Source organism: Phyllostomus hastatus, unplaced genomic scaffold (assembly GCF_019186645.2).
Source record: "Phyllostomus hastatus isolate PE091 unplaced genomic scaffold, TTU_PhHast_1.1 phas_contig_38, whole genome shotgun sequence".
NCBI classification, from domain to species: domain Eukaryota; kingdom Metazoa; phylum Chordata; class Mammalia; order Chiroptera; family Phyllostomidae; genus Phyllostomus; species Phyllostomus hastatus.
Genome location: NW_025333869.1, coordinates 39,373,031 through 39,391,554, shown reverse-complemented (window position 1 = coordinate 39,391,554; position 18,524 = coordinate 39,373,031). Strand labels below are relative to the sequence as shown.

At 33.0% G+C, this 18,524-nt stretch overlaps 1 protein-coding gene across 1 annotated transcript in view; it reads right to left on the bottom strand.

Annotated features, from left to right (window-relative positions):
* Window positions 1-18,524, bottom strand: part of PCDH15 (protocadherin related 15) — a 782,416-nt gene that overhangs the window by 283,926 nt on the left and 479,966 nt on the right. The window contains exon 15 of the mRNA XM_045842279.1: window positions 1,067-1,260. Coding sequence (XP_045698235.1) covers window positions 1,067-1,260 — 194 coding nt within the window. The remainder of the gene's footprint in view (window positions 1-1,066; window positions 1,261-18,524) is intronic.

The window sequence follows — 18,524 nt, the reverse complement described above, 5'->3', positions numbered from 1 at the left end:
AACTGAAACTTGTTTCAAGCCCAGTACAATACAATTTGGCACTTATCTTTAAAACCTACCATTGTGTATACTCTTTGGTCCCAATGTGGGAATTTACTCCATTGATATACTTGCTCGCATCGAAAATGATTCATGTCTAATGCCATTTATTTCTATATAGTCAGTAAAAGAGTGACTGAAACTTCAACGTTATCAACAGTGAATTTCTTAAATGCTATTATATACATATAAAGGAATACTACATAGCTGTGAAAAAGTTTTGAGGAAACTATCCATTATTTATATGGAAATATGTCTCCAGGATTTATTGTGAGGGGGAGAAACTCAGCAAGGTGCTGAAGTGTATAGACATTCATTCATATTTTCTTTAAATGCATACTAAAAATCTGGAAATAAGCAAGACATCAATAAAAGGAATATATCAGGTGGAGGACTAGATAAATGCAATAGTAACAGTGAGAACTTTTTTGCTTTTTACCCTCTTTCCTACTCTATCTAGCTATCTATCTAAGTAAATATGTACATTGAGAATAAATATATGTATATTCTATAGCTAAATAAATTCTAAGAAACTCTATAGATAGAATATGTACATGTATGTATGCATCTATATTTGTATATATGTGTGTACATGTATATATTTGTATATTTATATAGAATATATATATTTGAATAATTACCCAGACACTGAGAGGTGGTTTCAAAACCCTGAGACATTCCATGTCTGACCTCTCTCATCAACCTTGCTTTTCAACAGTAAATTAAATACATGCCTCTGATATTTCCCAGATTCCACCCTGCCTACACGACCTCTGAACAGAGTCAGACATCCTTCATATCTGTGAGATTATAGTTAATTATTTTGTGATTTAATCCTGTCTTTACTATCCTTTTCCCACAATTGAACCAAATAAGAATATGCAGTTCCTGAGAATCCGGTCTCTCTGATTTTGTGATCTAATTTAGATGTTTACAGGATAAAGGAATGCTTGCTGTGCTTCTTAAATTTAATTATGGGGTTAAATGGGAGTGATGAAAAGACTGCTTTGGTTCTAGTATAAATTACCTTCTCTCTGCAGGAGGAGCATTATCCGATGCTTGGACCGTGAGCGCGTACGTGTGCCCGACTATCAATTCCACCCCTGGAGCGATGGTGATAAGCCCTGTTTCTTTATCGATGATGAAGTCTCCCTTAGCCCCAACCAGGATTTCATATGTGATCTCCCCATTTGAACCTTCGTCTGCGTCGACTGCAGTGAGCTGGAATTGAAAATCACGACATAAATCCTCTGGGACTCAACTTTTCACTATTGTATCATTTTTTTTTCCTCCAACAAATGCAGCTTGCGTTCAAAGACAAAAAAAAAAAAAGTAAAGAAAGTTTTCTTGCCATATACTCTTGTTTTCTTGAATAGAGGCTACTGTATTCCGTTATGATGCGGAAGCAATCACAGCAGGAAGGTTTCTGTTTTCTTTCTTTGTGAGAGTGATTTTAAAAAAATGTTTGGGTCTTGAAGGCAATCTTTATTTTAATTTAATAAAGGAAAAAAGAGGAAAGCTCTAAGTAAATCTAATATCCTTATAGAAAATTTATTTTTTTCTCTATTTTACTTCCTGTTCTTGACACATAAACACACATTACTACAGACTGAGGCCTGAAGAACATGAACTAGACGAAGTCTGCCTTCATCACTCTCATTCTTCCCTTTGTTCTCATTGTTTCTGTTCTTTATGTTTTCCCTTCTGTCTCCCACAGGCTTTCTTGATCTCCTGTCCTTTATATTTACATTGGCTTTAGGAAAGATTCTCATAATCTGTTCACATTGACTTATAAAGGACTGACAAGGCCTAGAATAGCAATTTTCAACTTTTTTCATTTCACAGCACATATCAACTAATTACTAAACTATGTGGCACACCAAAAACATATTTAATTTTTTGCCAATCTGGCAAAAATAGGCATAATTTTGATTCATTCACATGGGATGGCTATTGTTGTGCTGGCTGATGTCATTTTTTAATTTGACACTCTAAGAAAAAAGAGGTCAGTGCCCTGACTAAATAGTCAGGTATTACATGTTTTTAAAAGTCTTGTGGAACACAAGTTGAAAACCACTGTCCTAGAGTATTATCTTTCAAAATCAAACAAATGCATCTTCAATTGTGGAATAATTCTAAAATTAGAATATCAAGCCCAAGAAACATTTTTTTTTAGGAAAAGGATTCAGTTCAGGGTACCTGAAATAATATGATATAAAATCTGCAAAGCAAATTGCACATATTTTAGAGCAAATGGTATTTATTAGTCAAAGACCACATTTGGTTAATTATTTGTATAAACTGTAACCATTATTAATTTCACATAACAGAATTAAGGTAATAATTTAATATGTTGAATAAGGTTCTTGATTCTCCTGATAAACATACATTTACTTAAGAGGGAAAAATAAATTCTAGGGGAAAACCTTATAATACTCATTTTGTAAGGATTCACAGAATTTTCTCTTTTCATCATACCAAAAGTGATGAATGAAGAAAAGAAAGGTGGCTTCAGCGTACACATAAGAAAAAGACAGTTATAAGTGTTCTACTGGATAAAGAAAACACTCATGATTGTAATAAATAAATCTATAGAAAAATGATCTTATGTACTGACATTTTCTTATATAGTCTCATCCCTGAATTTCACTTCTATAAAATTGTAGTCCTTTATTGTTAACAGATTCCTTGGGGGTGCAGAAGCTACTGGACTCTCTGCTGTACTTTTGCAGGTAAAATGTAAATGTGTACATTTACCTTGAGACTTGAATTCAATTTCAGGGACCCAGTGTTAACTAATGGCTCATTTAAATGTTTACATTTAATATCCTGATGAAGAGTACACAAGGTGTTTTATACTACCTCATCATGCCTATAGGGATATACTTTGCATATTCTATTTCTACTTTTAGCACCCACTGCATTTAGAATGATAATGTGGATAGAAAGAGCAAAAAAAAAAATCGAAAGGGAAAAAAGGATATTTGAGAGACTGGCATTAATTCAGCCAAATCTAAGATTAGGTATCGGGAGGTAGACAGATGTGGTTGCCAGAGGAAAGGCATTTCATGGAATGATTCTGGGGCTTATGTGAAAATGACAGACATAGTCCTAAAGGCAAAGGGGAAGGAAACTATTTTCAGAAACTGTCAGAATGAATGATGTATATTTATGGAGAACTATTCAAGCCAGACAAACTCATTCCCTTTTGTGTGTGGATAAAATTAGGAAATTAGAAGGGGGGGGGTAGCAGAGGAGATATCGATTTTGATAATAGTAAATCACTTAATACAATGTCTTGGGGAATCTTAATTAAAATTTAGCTCAAATTGCACTCAATATTAACATTCTTTCTGGGACTTAAATGGCTAAAGGAATTTAATGATAAATGGCAATGTATCAAGTTAAAAAGTGTTGAGGAGTGTGCTTCAGGGATGTAGGTATTACGGCTGGTCTTATTTAACATTTTCATAAATGATGCTGGAAGAGAAAATAAGCTGGATTATAATTAAATTGAAGAGAAGGCACTCAGCTGGGAGGTGCCATAAATACCAAATAGTACCACAAAAGCAGGTAATAGAAATTCCCCTAAAACTGTAGAGCCAGCCAACCATAGATAAGCTACTATATTCGGAGACTACAACTAGAACTATTAACAAGTATAAGTTCAACAAATAAGCCAAAAATAATTTTTATGCTTAGGCTATTTAAATAATTTTATGTTTTCAGTCTTTTAATACCAAATAATACAATAGAGGGTTAAGAACCGACTATTAATAACTGAGCCCCCACACACACAACGAAAATTTTTTGAAGAAATTTTTGGTAGTCCAAGATTAGAAAAGGGAGCTGAGACACTCACTCTGAACACCCACAAAGTGGTAATGACATCCATCAAAGACCCTGAAACTAAACTGTGGTGGGGATTTAATTCAATTACAACCCACTGACCCTGCGATCAGTGGTCTATGAGATGATGGCATATGAAGCCATCTCCTAATTGAGAAGGGAAATCTGTCCTCTAAATAAAAAGGGATTGAAGAAGGTGTTGATATACATGGAAAAGCCAGTGTCGCTTACATGTTATCAGATGAATGTAAATAAAATCTGATTTTAAATTTTTTTACTTAAGTGCTATAATATCTAAATGATAAGAAACACTAAGTTATCTGTTCATATATTTCTTTTCTATAACTGTTTACAGTTATTTTCAGGAAGTTTAATCTTACCTTCCCACAAATTCTTTCTCTCAATATTCTAATGTGTACTGGTACATATTTCAGATAGTGTCTTTAATCTTCAACCACCTCTCACTCCCACAAAAAACAAATTTATTTGCCAATTTTATTCTCGTATTCCCTGCTAGTTTTGACTGTAGTTTGTATCTCTCTTCAATCTCTCTGTCCTATGTCTGAGAAATTAACAAATGTGGCTTTACATAAAAGAATATCAGATCACAAACTGAACAAAAAAATCAAATTGGAGCCTCAAAAATGAAGCAGGGATAGAATAAAAGTCACAGTTGACAAGAAAGAATCACCAGACCTAAACTATAATACAACAGTGTGAATATAGTCTTGTTACACAAATACGTGTATTTTCATTAGAAATGAATTACAGTTCACAAACTGCGATCACAAACAAGTGTGTTGACCATTTGACATTTTGGCCTCCTGGCCCTCCTGGATTTTTGTTTCTAGGAAGATCCCCTTTTTCACCTTGGGGATTGATGCATGCCTTTCACAGTCCATGTTAGGGTGGGGCTGACACTTAGCTCCATCCATCGATGGAACTGAGATTCAGACTTGGACAGTGTTTGCTTTAAGAATTGCAAATTACTAAGTTGCTATAGCCATGATGACTCCTGAACTACCAGAAAAGAGTAGCTGTTATTTTCTCTTTGGTTAGCCTGGTAAAATTACATCTGATGTTTTTGCTGATCTTCATGTCTGCATGGGCTGGCCTAACACAAAGCTCTAAAAAAATAAAATAAGATAAAATAAAATAAATATAAAAAGACAATGCCAGGTAATTGGGAGAGAATATCATGAATGTCTCTGTTTCCAGGTATGCTTGACTCAAATTTTTTACTGGCCACTTGTGATACACAAAATGAAATGTTCTTTTTTTAAAATAAAAAAAGCAAGCTAGTTTATTTTGAAATTATGTCACTTCAATTGTAATAATCTTAAATATTATAGGAAAAGAGTTTTATAATTAATCATTTCTTCTTGGCTTGCTTTATAACTCTTTATTCTTCTAGGGTTATTGTACTTTGAGATTCTTGTATGTGGTGCCATGTGGTCATTAATACATTAAGACATCTTTGATTCAATATATAGTTATTCATTATCATGAGCAAAGATAATACTGTGAAAGCAGTAGAGTCGTCCTTGTGTAGAAACCATGATGAAGTTATGTAATAAGAAATAAAAACATACACACACAGATAAATAAGGAAATGTTTTTTGTGTAATAATAGTTGGACTTCTAAACAAAGCAGGATCTAAATTACAAAATTAAGCACTTTTAATAATACATGTTTCTTAGAATACTTTTTTTTAATCTCATTATTCAGGTTAAGTAAAACTAGTGACAAAAAAATAGAGCCACTTAATCTTTTGTAATATTTAATGCAAAATAAGGCCATGGATACTGAAGTTAGCTCTCTTTTTTTTTTAAGTTCAATTTGCAAAGTGAACTCTGCTAAAACATGTACATCTGAGTTTAGAAAAGTCTGAAAAATATTGTATCCTTTCCACAAGAAGGGGGCTGTAAAAGTATGTTAGCTGAGATCACTTGGTGGTAATCATAATACCAGAACTAATTTCCAAACTTGATTTAGGAAAAATAATAATCAGGAGAAAAACATTCATTGCAAAAATAATTTAATGAGAAACTACAAAGGCCTCAGGCACTGTGCTGGGAGTTGGGTATAAGCCTAAATTGGTAAATAAAAGTAGGCTTTGCTTTTTAAAAAAATTACTATATATGACAAAATATTAATAAAAATAAATCTGTATTGACATGTTGCAACAAATGCTATTTGAAAAATAATCATAAAAATGAGTGTGTTGTGGAGTAGATATCAAAGTCCTTTGACAAAGATTAGATTTAAGGTAGGGTCTCCACATGATTGAAGAATATCGGATTTAGAGAAGTTCATGGAAAAGGCAAGGGTGCGTATGCGCACCCTGAGATGGAGGGAATGAGTAAGGCTCTGAGAGAAGCTGAATGTAATGAACTAGAGAAAGACTAACACGTCTGTGATGAAGTTGCAGACAGGAGTATAACATAGGAAAGGGTTTTATGGGCTGTGATAAAGACTTTGAGAATCATTCTGTGAGGCAAATAAATAATAAAAAGATTTACATTATATTTGATATTTAATATGTATAATAGTCTCTACATCCTTAATTTCCTTTTTGGTTTTGGTGTTGAAGGCAAAAACTCTGGGGAAAGTGACATGATTTTAGATAAGGGGGTTATAAGGAATGACAGTACATTCCTTTAATGGTTCTTATTTATAAGAAAAATCATGATAGAACTATGCTGGTTTTCAAAGCATGCACTGAGACATTTCAGACCTAATGTAGATAAAAAATAAATTTGAGAAAGAAAAGTTTTGATAAATAGAATGAATACCAGCTACATAATCAAGAACAGATCCATACTGCACATACATATGCTACATCTGCTGCAGCCTTCTGCTTTTATAAGATAACTTTCTGACATATACAGACATGAACAGAACATACTTAATGAGAAAAAAAGGGTTTTTGAAAACTCATCATCTAAATATTTGTTTCAATCTAGTATTGTTTATTACTAAGGGAGATCATCTATTAGTAAGGGATTTCAATGAATTTCACTTAGAAAGTATAAAGTGCTGTGCTGAGGGTTTAAGGAATATTCATTGAGGAGACTGATATTCTCTTCCTTTTCCAGAAACTAAGATAGTGTCTGAGGTTTGGTTTATTCTGATTTTTAGTCTAGGCAGAAGAAAGAGTGCACTGTAAGTCCAAACATTCACTATTGTGTCCAAGTACATCATGCTGATATATTTAATTCTGAAATTTGCATTTAATAAGGTAGATTTGTTGAGTTTCTTGTTTTGTCTATTTGTGAAAATCTAGGAAGCACAGTTCCTGAAGACATGTGATAGGATGCAGAATTACTGTCACATTAAACAATTTGTGATATTCCAATTCCTTCAGACAGTATTTCCTTTATTTTATTCAAAACAGCATGGATTCAGTACACCAACATACCTATTATCTTATATTTGATATGGAATTTTGGGTTTTATAAAATAAATACATTTACATGATAATAATATAGAAACTTATGGAATTTTCCTGTTTTTATAAAAACAAACTATAATCCATGACTTGTAAGTGATACATGGAAATAAGCATTCTACTTATTTCAGTAAAAAGGAGAATTTTATCTTATTAATATATCTTGAATTTATTTAATTTATTTGCTTCCCTCCACTTTATCATAGTAATCCTTATTTTCAATACTCTGCCCTTTCTTTGTACAATATATCTGGTCCCCTCACTAGCAGCTGACTGAAATTGCTCTTTCTAAATGGCAAATGTGTAGCTAGGGTGTAGGACCCCTTCCTTGGTATGGTGGGATGAGGAGGAAGATAATTCCTTTTCTAAAAAGTAAGTAAAAATCTAAGTAAAACAGTCAAAACCATAATTTAGGATTATAAAGGTTTAGTAAAGTATGCAAATTGAAAGAAATTACTCATGAAGATTGCTGCAACTTTAGATTAAAAAGTAGGAGTCAGGGGGGCCTTGTTTGCATGTCATCCTGTCTCCCCCTCCCCACTGCCAACCCTCATGCCACACCCCCGGAACAGGTGGCCTGTAAAGTTCATAATGGTAGAACTGGCCATGAAATGCAGTCAGTTTTTCTCAAGAGAAAAATGGACAATTTGATGTGGAGTTAGTAAAGGAATTAAGCACAGTGGCAACTGAATGAAGATCAACCTCACCTCTGCTAAGTTCTTGTCCTAGTGGAGAGAAACTGTGAATGAGCCAGAGGTTTAGCAGAAATAACCAGAAAATGGGAGCCCAACAGAAGAACTGAATAAGCCTTCCTCTCTGAAAGAACGCCAGACATGAGAAGGCCTCAGGAAATGTAAATGCCAAATGGAAATCCCGTCAACCGCCTGAACTTTCAAAGCTCTCCTCAACCTAAACTCAGATCAACTCACAAAGGGTGGAAGCCTCATGGGCTTGAAGTGTTTGCATACACCTTGGTCTAAATCACTGGCTGACATTAACTTTTGCAGAAGTAGAAACAATTTATAAAAAGACAGGTAAAAATTAAACATATGAATCAGCACAAAAATTGTGCAAAGACATAAGGAGCTGCTGTACATCAAAAAGAAACAGATTCAGGAAATAGTGTCCAGACATGTAATTAAAAAAAGAAAATCCTCAAGATAAATATTCAAACTCCAGAAGTACTATTATATCCAGTTAAAACAAACAAAAACAGTAATTGAAAATAAATAAATCTAAATATTATTAAAGAAATAACTCCTCTGATGTTTGTAAAAATGGTAAGGAAAGCTCTGTTTAGGGTCTTGGCACCAGGGGTCAAGACTATAACAGGGGAGGGAGATCAGGCACAACCAAACTCTAATTCAGTAAACACAGGACTGACAGGCAAGATCCGAGTAAGGAGGTCTGTGAATGGAAAACTACTAAGAGGTGATATCAGAAGTAGGGGAATATCAGATTGCACATAATAATCTCAAAAAATACAGAAAAAGCAATTTGTAAAACCAAATATCCATTTATGAAAAAATGCTCAATGAACTAGCAGTAGAAGGGAATGTCTTTAACCTGATACAGAGCACCTAAAATAAAACCTTCAGCTAGCATTATAGGTAATGATAAGAGACTGAATGATTTTCCCTAAGATCAGGAATGAGAAAAGGATGTTCTCACTACTTGTATTCAACCTTGTACTGAATGTTCCAGACAGTGCAATAAAGCCCACAAGGGAGCAACAACAACAAAAACGACAAATGCATCAGATTGGAAAAACAGATGTAAAACGATATTTGCAGAACACATAATCATCTATGTAGAAAATACAAAGAAATTTACATGAAACTTTGAAAACTAACAAATGAGTAAAAAGTTTAAACTAATCTATTGTATTTTCTTACACAGCCATATCTCATTACTCGTTGGTTTTAGAACTCATTAAACTCTGCACTTGTTGCATTTTGACTGAGAAAAAAATGTTTCAGCACTCAGCGCTTGATCGAGACTCAGGGCACTGGTTAGAACTTGTGTGAATCATGATGTCGCCACGCAAGAGAAAATGCTTCATTGTTTGATACTCGTCAGCTTGCGCACTCATCAAGAGTACGGGAATGAATTAACAAGTACCAAGGTACTACTGTATTGGCAATGAACAATCCAAAAACAACATCAATTATATTCATAGTAGCATTAACAATGATAGAATAACTAGGAATAAATTAATAAAATAACTGTGTAATCTATACACTAAAATCTACAACATTGCTGGGAAGAATTTAAGAGTATGTGCTAAGACAGTCCATATTCACGGAGGGAAAAATACTCATTACTTTAAAATGGAATTCTCCACATTTATTTAATTTTTAAATTTAATGTGACCCCTATCAAAATTCTATCAGGCATAGTTTTGCCTTAGGTTAAACATATAGATTCATAGAACACAAGTCCAGAAATAAGCTTTTACATCTATGGCTAACTGACTTACAACAAAGATGCCAAGGTAATTCATGGGGAAATAGTTTTTACAATAAGAGCTGATGAGGTATAGACATGTAAAGGTAAAAAGTAAATAAATAAAACTGGACAAAGACCTTTATCTCACAGAATATATGAAATTAATTCAAAATGGGTTTTCTATATGTAAAATGAAAAGTTAAAATTATAAAACTCTTAGAAGAGAATAGAAGATCTTAGTGAATTTATATTCGCAAAGTTTCTTAGATGTGACACCAAAAGCATGATACAAAAAAAGAAAAAAAATAGTAAATTGAACTTTCTCAAAATTAAGTTTCAGATCTTCAAAAAATGCTGCTAAAAACATGAGACAAAATGTAGACCATGAGGAAATATTTGCAAATAATATATCTAATAAAGGACCTGCATTTAAATTTATTTAAAAAATTGCAAGTCAATACTCAGAAGACAAACAATACAAATAAAAATGGACAGAAAATTGGGACAGATATTCCACCAAAGATGAAGAAATAATTAATAAGAACATTAACAATGGCAAAACCTTTAGTCATGAAAGAAATGAGAGAGAAATGGTAGATGCACTGCAATGATATCTGGAAACCTGTGACAGTGAACGTTTATGCCTCAGGAACATTGTACTGTTATTTTGCCTGACCAGATGAAATCCAGAGATGCTAGAGAAATGATTTCTAATGCCTCATCTGGTAATAGAAAGTTGAGAAAATAACATGGTGATATTAATTGAAGTATGCTGAACTAAACATTTAATCTCGTTGTCTTAACTCTATGACATAATAAAGGATTTTTGATTCAATTTTACAGTTAAGTGAAAGTGAAACATGAGTAGATGCTGATATCCTGGGCAGAGAGATTATTTGGATAAGCAATCTAAAACTTGCAAGCTAGGTAATAACTATGGAGACAGATTTGCCAGAGGAAGAATTTAATTTACATTTGGAAAACTTACATACACAGTTGAATGTCTCTATCACATTCAATATTTATAAAAAGGTATAAATAAGAGGATGAAGGAATGAAATAAATTTTCAAATGTTAAAGAAATATCAGACAACTTAGGGAAAGGTATGGCTATTCATGTATTTTACAGAGGGAATTCCAACTCCTCACTAGATAAAATATATTCTCATTATTACTAGCATTTTAGCAAGTTTATTTTATGTGCTAGATGTTACAGAACTTGCTGTAACAAAACTTTTTTAAAAAATTCCTCAGAAATATGTAGGAAGGCAGTAATACATTTGGAGTATTAATGATTTAGAAGTCATCAGAAGTTTTACCCATAGGGTGCCACTATGCTATTGCTGTGAAGTAATATTGTTGTCTTACCTGAATCCTTACTCAAAACTAAATGAACTTGGTGATATCAGAGGCCTATTGAATCTTTCAGATTGGTTGTCTGGCTGAACTGAAGACCACTCTTGCTCATCAGGCAAATTGAGCAATACATAATTTAGTCATCTCCAGAATGATGCTCTCTGGAGCTTTAAAGTAAGCTTGTGACCCTTTGAAGCTAAAAATCATACTAGGCTACTGGATACCTCTCTTCTGCTCCACATATCCTAGAATAATATAAAGTGGTGGGCACTATTAATGATATCATCAACTTTTATGAACCAAACGATTTTTATTGGTGATGGATCTCTTATCTAGAAGTTCCACTTCCTGATAGTCAAAGAACAAAATATTAACAGTAAGACATTTATTTCTTCTCTATGTCAAGTCATGATCTCATTGTGGAGGTTCATTGAATCTCATCACTCAAAACTCTGACACTGAACACTGGAACCTTAATTATTTATTGCTACTGTGTTCTCTCATGCTCAACTTCTAACTTCATTACTTCAAATAAAGATTTCAAAGTTGCCTTCCATCAATTCCCATATCCTAGACTTTAACCACACAGTTTAAGGATCTAGTCTGAATTACTTCTTCAGGGAATCTTACATTGTATATAATGCCAAATCTTAAGGATTCTGCTATGCAGGATATTCCTTCTTTAATTATTTGATACATAGATTGATACATAATTTAGACCTTAATTTGTGTCAGATACTAGACTCTGAAAAATACAGAGCATACAGAAAATACAGAATAATTTCTGCCAAATAGCTTACAGTTTAGAAGAGGAGACAAGAAAAAAAAGTATCTTTAATAGAAGCACTAATAGAGAAGGATAAAAACATACAGAAAAGTCTGTGATGACAAAGGGCTGGAAGAATAAGCCAATGCATATCTGACTAGGTACAAGAAAGAAAAGCTTTTATCATTCAGTTCCTCCCCTCCCCAATGGCAGTCAAATTGGTATCCTTAGCACTGCATGAAATTGCCATGCCTTTGATCCCATCACATAATTCCATCCAATAGCATCATATCCCTTTCTCTTGACTGATTGAGTACTAAAACATTCATACATATTCATGAAGTTCTAATCAACAGTGAAGCCTTCCCAACCATTCTAGTCCTAACAGATATTCCTCCTGACTTTTGATGAACTATGAGAATATTTTAGTATAATCCATCTAATTTAACAATTCAATAATGGTTGTGACATTTTCTTATTATTTGACTGTGAATAATGTTTATCTCATGTATATATATATTTAGTTCATAATATATTATTAGGGCTTGCCCAATGGTATTTTTGTTTGGGGCCTTTGCCAAACTGAATAAGCAAGTTTACTAGGCTTTCAATAAAAAGGGAATCAACCATATGGCAAAATATACTTGTCAATGATATCTTGGACAGGGGTTTGATCTCCAAAATATATAAAGAACTCACATGACTCCACTCCAGGAAGAAGAACAATCCAATTAAAAAATGGGCAAAAGACCTGAACAGACACTTCTCCAAGGAGGACATACACAGGGCTCAGGGACATATGAAAGGAGGATCAGCATCACTAGCCGTCAGAAAGATGCAAATTAAAACCACGATGAGATACCACTTCACACTGGTCAGAATGGTCATCATAAACAAATCAACAAACAAGTGCTGGAAAGGTTGTGGAGAAAAGGAACCCTAGTAAATTCCTTAGTTGTTGGGGTGCAGACTGATGCAACCACTGTGGAAAACAGAATGGATTTTCCTCAGAAAAACTAAAAATGAAACTGCCTTTTGACCCAGCACTTCCACCGCTGGGATTATACACTAAGAATCCTGAAACACCAATTCAAAAGAACCTATGCATTCCAATGTTTATAGCAGCACAATTTATAATAGCCAAGGGTTGGAAGCAACCTAAGTGCCCATCAGTGAATGAATGGATCAAAAAACTATGGTACATTTACACAATGGAATACTATGCAGCAGAAAGAAAGAAGGAGCTCCTATCCTTCGCAACAGCATGGATGGAACTGGATAGAATGAAATAATCTAGAAGGTGAAAGGCAGGTACCATATGTTCTCACCTTTAACTGGAACCTAATCAACAAAACAAATAAGCAAGCAAAATATAACAAGAGACATTGAAATAAAGAACAAACTGACAGTAACCAGAGGGGAGCAGGGAGAGGGGAGGATCTGTGGACAAAGCCAAAGGGAGGTAGGATTGAGGGTGGGAGGTGGGAATGGGTGGGATAGGGGAGAGTGGTGGGCAGAAAATATAGACATCTGTACTTGAACAACAATAAAAATTTTTTAAAAAGAATTCCTTACTGCTCTATTTAGAATACTGATTTTTTTAAGATAACCTGTCTTTGAAACATCTCATCATCTAAGTATTTTTCTTTTATCCAGATGACCATGTGTTGATATTGAACATACTTTACTACAAGAGGCAGTAAAGAAGAGACCTTTATCTTTTTTTTTTTAACAACAGCTGAAAAATCCCTAAAATACTTTGGTGATATACAGTAAAGAAAAAAATGTATAAAGTATATTGTGCATTTTTTCTATTCTAGAGTATTATCAAATTTCAGGTCAATTATTTAGTAAACTAGTAACATCTAGAAATATAATGAGAAAAGTATCAACATTAAAATGCACAACTTACATGATTTTAAAACAATCACATACAATTAAACAAAAACCTTATAAAAATACAAACATCTGGGCATTAATTATTAAAATTGTATCATGGATAGTTTTCACTAGAATAACCTGAAAAGCATGGCAGATAAACATAAAACAAATAAATTATATTTACAAATGAATTTTATTTGAAAAGCTGTATATGTGAATATGTCAGAGGAGGACAATGATTGAAAAATAATATAAAAGCCAAATGTGAAAATTTATTTCTACTTATATAAAATGAAAATGCAGATGTTTGTGATCACCTAATTGATACCATTAATATTTTCTTTAAGTTTATGAAATGGAAAAGCTCAATCTACAGACTGTAACTCTTAAGGTTTTAAGAAACACTTACTTAGATGTTAAAAATTTCATAATGTTTACGTGGGGGGGTATAAGTGGAATCTATGGTAATGGAAAGAAACAATATAATACATACATAAATTAATTAGAAACATACAATTTCATGTTTAATTTGATAAGAGTCATTTGTCATATATAATAGAACTAAAATATAATAGGCCTTTCTTTTCTACCACAGTAGTAGTTTTCAAGATCAGAAATAAATGTTAGTAGTTACTTGACTTCCTATGATTTGGTAGAGCGCTTCAAAATTATGATACTTGACAACAATATAATTTTATAATGAATGTGTTAATTAACCAACTTTGCCTCTCTAAAAGCATGCATAATTACTTTTCATGATATATTTTCAACAGATTATTTAGCTTCTCAAGAGCTTTCAATGGACTCTACCAGATAATCCAAGTTGGGAATCCTATTCTAATGATACTAATAGATATCTGCAGTCCTATTGGTTAATTTTTAAAAACGCATTAATTTGATATATGTCATTTCCCAACACTCACACAGAAACAACATAACACTTTCTTAACCTGCACCTATCATTTCCTTTATCTATTCATTCATTTAACAAAAATATATGAAAGGTCTACTATGTTCCAGGTGCTATGTAAGATGTTGAGTACACACAGTAGTGAAAAAATAAAGAAACTAAGGAGAGAAACCAACAGTCTTTATTCCATTTGACATTATAATAAGATAGGAGAAACAGTTAAAACTTGTAATTAGAAATTTTAAATGTGCCCATGAGGCAAAGTTCAAGACACTTTGGGATAACGGAAAAAAAACAAAATATACCAAAGGAGTTATGGAAGGCTTCTTTGAGGAAGTGGCATTTAAACTGAGATCTAAATGATGAAAAGCATATGACTAAGAGTTACCAAGTTTGGGTAGGAGCATTGTAATGTGCATTATAAAGAGATGGGTGAACAAACTGGTAGCTGCAAAATAGTCATGGAGATATAAAGTGCAGCACAGATAATATAGTGAATAATATTGTAATAACTATGTATGCTGCCGGGTGGGTGCTGGAAATATTGGGGGGAATCACTGTGTAAAGAAGATTTGACTTAGGGTGGTGGGCACACAATGCAATATGCATTGATGCACAATAGAATTATACACCTGAAATCCATATAATCTCATTAACCAATGTCACCTCAATAAATCTAATTTAATAAAAATTATGTGACCATCTAACCACTATGACGTACACCTGAAACAAAAGCAAAAATGATATTGAAGGTAAACTGTAATTGAAGAATAAAAATTTTAGAAAAGAAAAAGGTGGATGGTAAGTAATGAAACTGGAGAATAATCAGATTGGTCAGGCTGGTTTCTACCTATGGACTTTATGTGTATAGTGGTGAAAAATCATTGAAGGGATTGAGCATGGGAATTGCTAATTTGCTTTCAAATTTTAAATAATCCTGTGGCTGCTGAACAGAGAAGACAAGGAGAAAAAATATAAATAAGCCCAAAGAAGGGCATTGCACTAATCCCAGTGAAAGCTGCTGGTCACTAAATACTAGGATGGTGGCAATGGGAAGAGTATCAGTTAGTTTTATACAAGAAGGATATGAGGAAAAAATTGTAAGACTTGCTAACAGATTGTGAAGAAGAAGTAAAAAGAATGTGTCAAAATAACTCTCTGGTTTCTAGTATGCTCAACTAAGTGGAAGGTATTGCTTTTTTCTTAGGTGGGAAATATCATTCATTTGGACAAAATAAGAATAATGTAACAAAACTTCAAATTCTATTAAAGTCAGCAATATGAGTGAGTAAATTATGTGATTTGGTTTTGTGTTTTGATTCTAGTGCAAATGAGTTTAGCTAAAAATTGTATGGGGTTTAGTAAAATAAATGTGTTTCAAATATCAAAAATAAAATATGTACAAATGTAAACAAAATAAGGTTTGTTCATCAAATCTTGATCTTGTATTTGCTGAAATATTAAACTACACCAAAACCTTAAATATAATTTTAAATTTTAATCATATCACAACCACGCTTACCACAATAAACAATATTATTATTTAACACACAATAAATTATCAAAAAGCATTAAAATACTATATAGCCTTATCCTAATTTTGTTTATAATGTTGGAAATTATAAAGCTCTTTAATATATAATTCTATATACATAATACTTATATGTCCACAGAGTATTAAATAGTGCGTATGCCACATAGAGGCATACATATAAGAGGTAGTAAAGAATGTTAATGATCACAAATATTTTATAAAATTTATGAGAATGGTTCAATAATAATAACTAGGTAATATTTATATAAGACTTATTTGCAAAGTATACACATGGTAGTAGTTCATATAACAAATTTAATATTTAAAACACCCTTGTGAGGCTGGCACTATTTTTATTACCATTTAAAGATTAGAAAACTGAAGTACAGAAGGCTAAGCTATTAAAGTCACATAACATCCAAAGCGACAGATGGAGGCACATATAGCTAGTCTGGCTCCAGCGTCTATCGTCTGTTAGTTAAATTTAACATTAACTCTGCCGCTTGTAATTCTGTGAATTTAGACCAAACATTTATCAATGTTGTAACTCAAATTCTTCATAAAATTAGGATTCATAAGAAATATTTTCAAAGTAATATCTAGCTCAAATAATATTTAAAGTCTCATGACAGAGCATAACTAAGAGAAATAAGTATATCAGTAATGTTTTCTATGTGAAATATTTTTTTATTCAGTATTAAGACAAGTAATAATGTAGTCTGGTTGAAGCCGTGAAGTTAGAGAATATTTTGAGAAAGGATTATGGGAGGTAACAATTTTTGTATGACAGAGAGAATTCTTAAGCCAAAAAGAACACATTTCTATAATGTAACTTTTTCTAAACTGATTGAGAGAGTATCAATTGAAGGAATAAGTTCAGTATGAGTATTTGGGGAATCCTTGCTGTGCGGAGGTCACTGTGATGACCACTGGAAGTTAGAAGTCATTGAGAGTTCCTTTCCAAAAGGAATTTATAGTTCAGTAAGGTAGACAGACATGTAAAGGCTAACCTTAGTGCAAGGCACAGTGAAATGTATGCAAGATAGAGTTGCCAGCTGGGTGTATGGAAGTATGGGACAGAAAACCCATTACTTATGACTTGTTAGGAAAATAAAGGCTTTATTAAGAAGCATTTGAACTATATGTTAAAGAATGAAGTATAATGTGGATCAAAATGTAAAACCTGAGAGAAATATCAAAATGAATATAATGGCAAAGATATTTTACGTTAAAACAAACCCAAAACACCCTCTATGTGATCTTAAAGTCAAATAACAGAGGTATGCAGCAGAAAATGAGATATGACTATTTGAACAATTACACAAACAGGATTAAACACTTCCTTGGGTAGGTTTTCCAAAAGAATGGAGACCTGTTGTAAGTTGTGTTTCAGAATAATCATTTGTAGCAGCGTGGTGGTGAATATGCAGAAATAGTGTTGTCATTCAGTCTACTATAGTAGCCTAATTTGTGGCAGTGCAAGGCATGGAAAAGGAAATGATGAGAGATACAGTTTGAAATAGCAGTTTTAGTAACCGGACAATCATCTGGATGCATGCAGGTGAAGGAGGAAACTAAGAAACGTGACTCTGAGTTTGGTAGCCTGAAGCCTGTGTAAGATTAATTGTGCCCTGTATAATACAGGGGATTCCAAAGAAAACAGGATATGTGTACTTGAGTCTCTGCATGTGACTGTGTCTATGTGTTTCTGTACTAGAAGAAAGATGATGAATGGTTTAATTAATTCATCTTGGAATATGAGGGGTTTGAAGCACCTGCCAAATCCACATTGACATGTCCAGGGGAAACCTGTAATGTCAGCATGATGCTCAGGGTACCACAGGGCATTTAACTTAGAGAGAAATAAGAATATATTGAAAGAATATATAGTGAGGATTGAAAATTTGGGAATCGATGAAATGAAGAGGAATGACACAGTGATTTGGGGGAATGTTAATATTTCAAGAGTGAGAATTGAACAAGCAACAAAGTCTCTCAGTCAGCAGAGAGCTAGGATGAGAACCAAGGGAAGTTTTCCACAAAGGGGGAAGTTGAGTTTTACATAGATTAGAGGCTGGGAATGCTTTTGCATTTGAAAATTAGAGATAGACTTAATTAGATTTGTGATTTTATATGATTTTTGGGTATGATGTTAGTAAAGAATAGGTTATATAACTACATATAAATATGTAATAAAATTATTAATTAGTTAATTAATTAATTTAATAAATTTGTCAATCAGACCAAGAGCCTGAAAGCATCAGGGCGGGTTATCAGAGTGGACAGGGT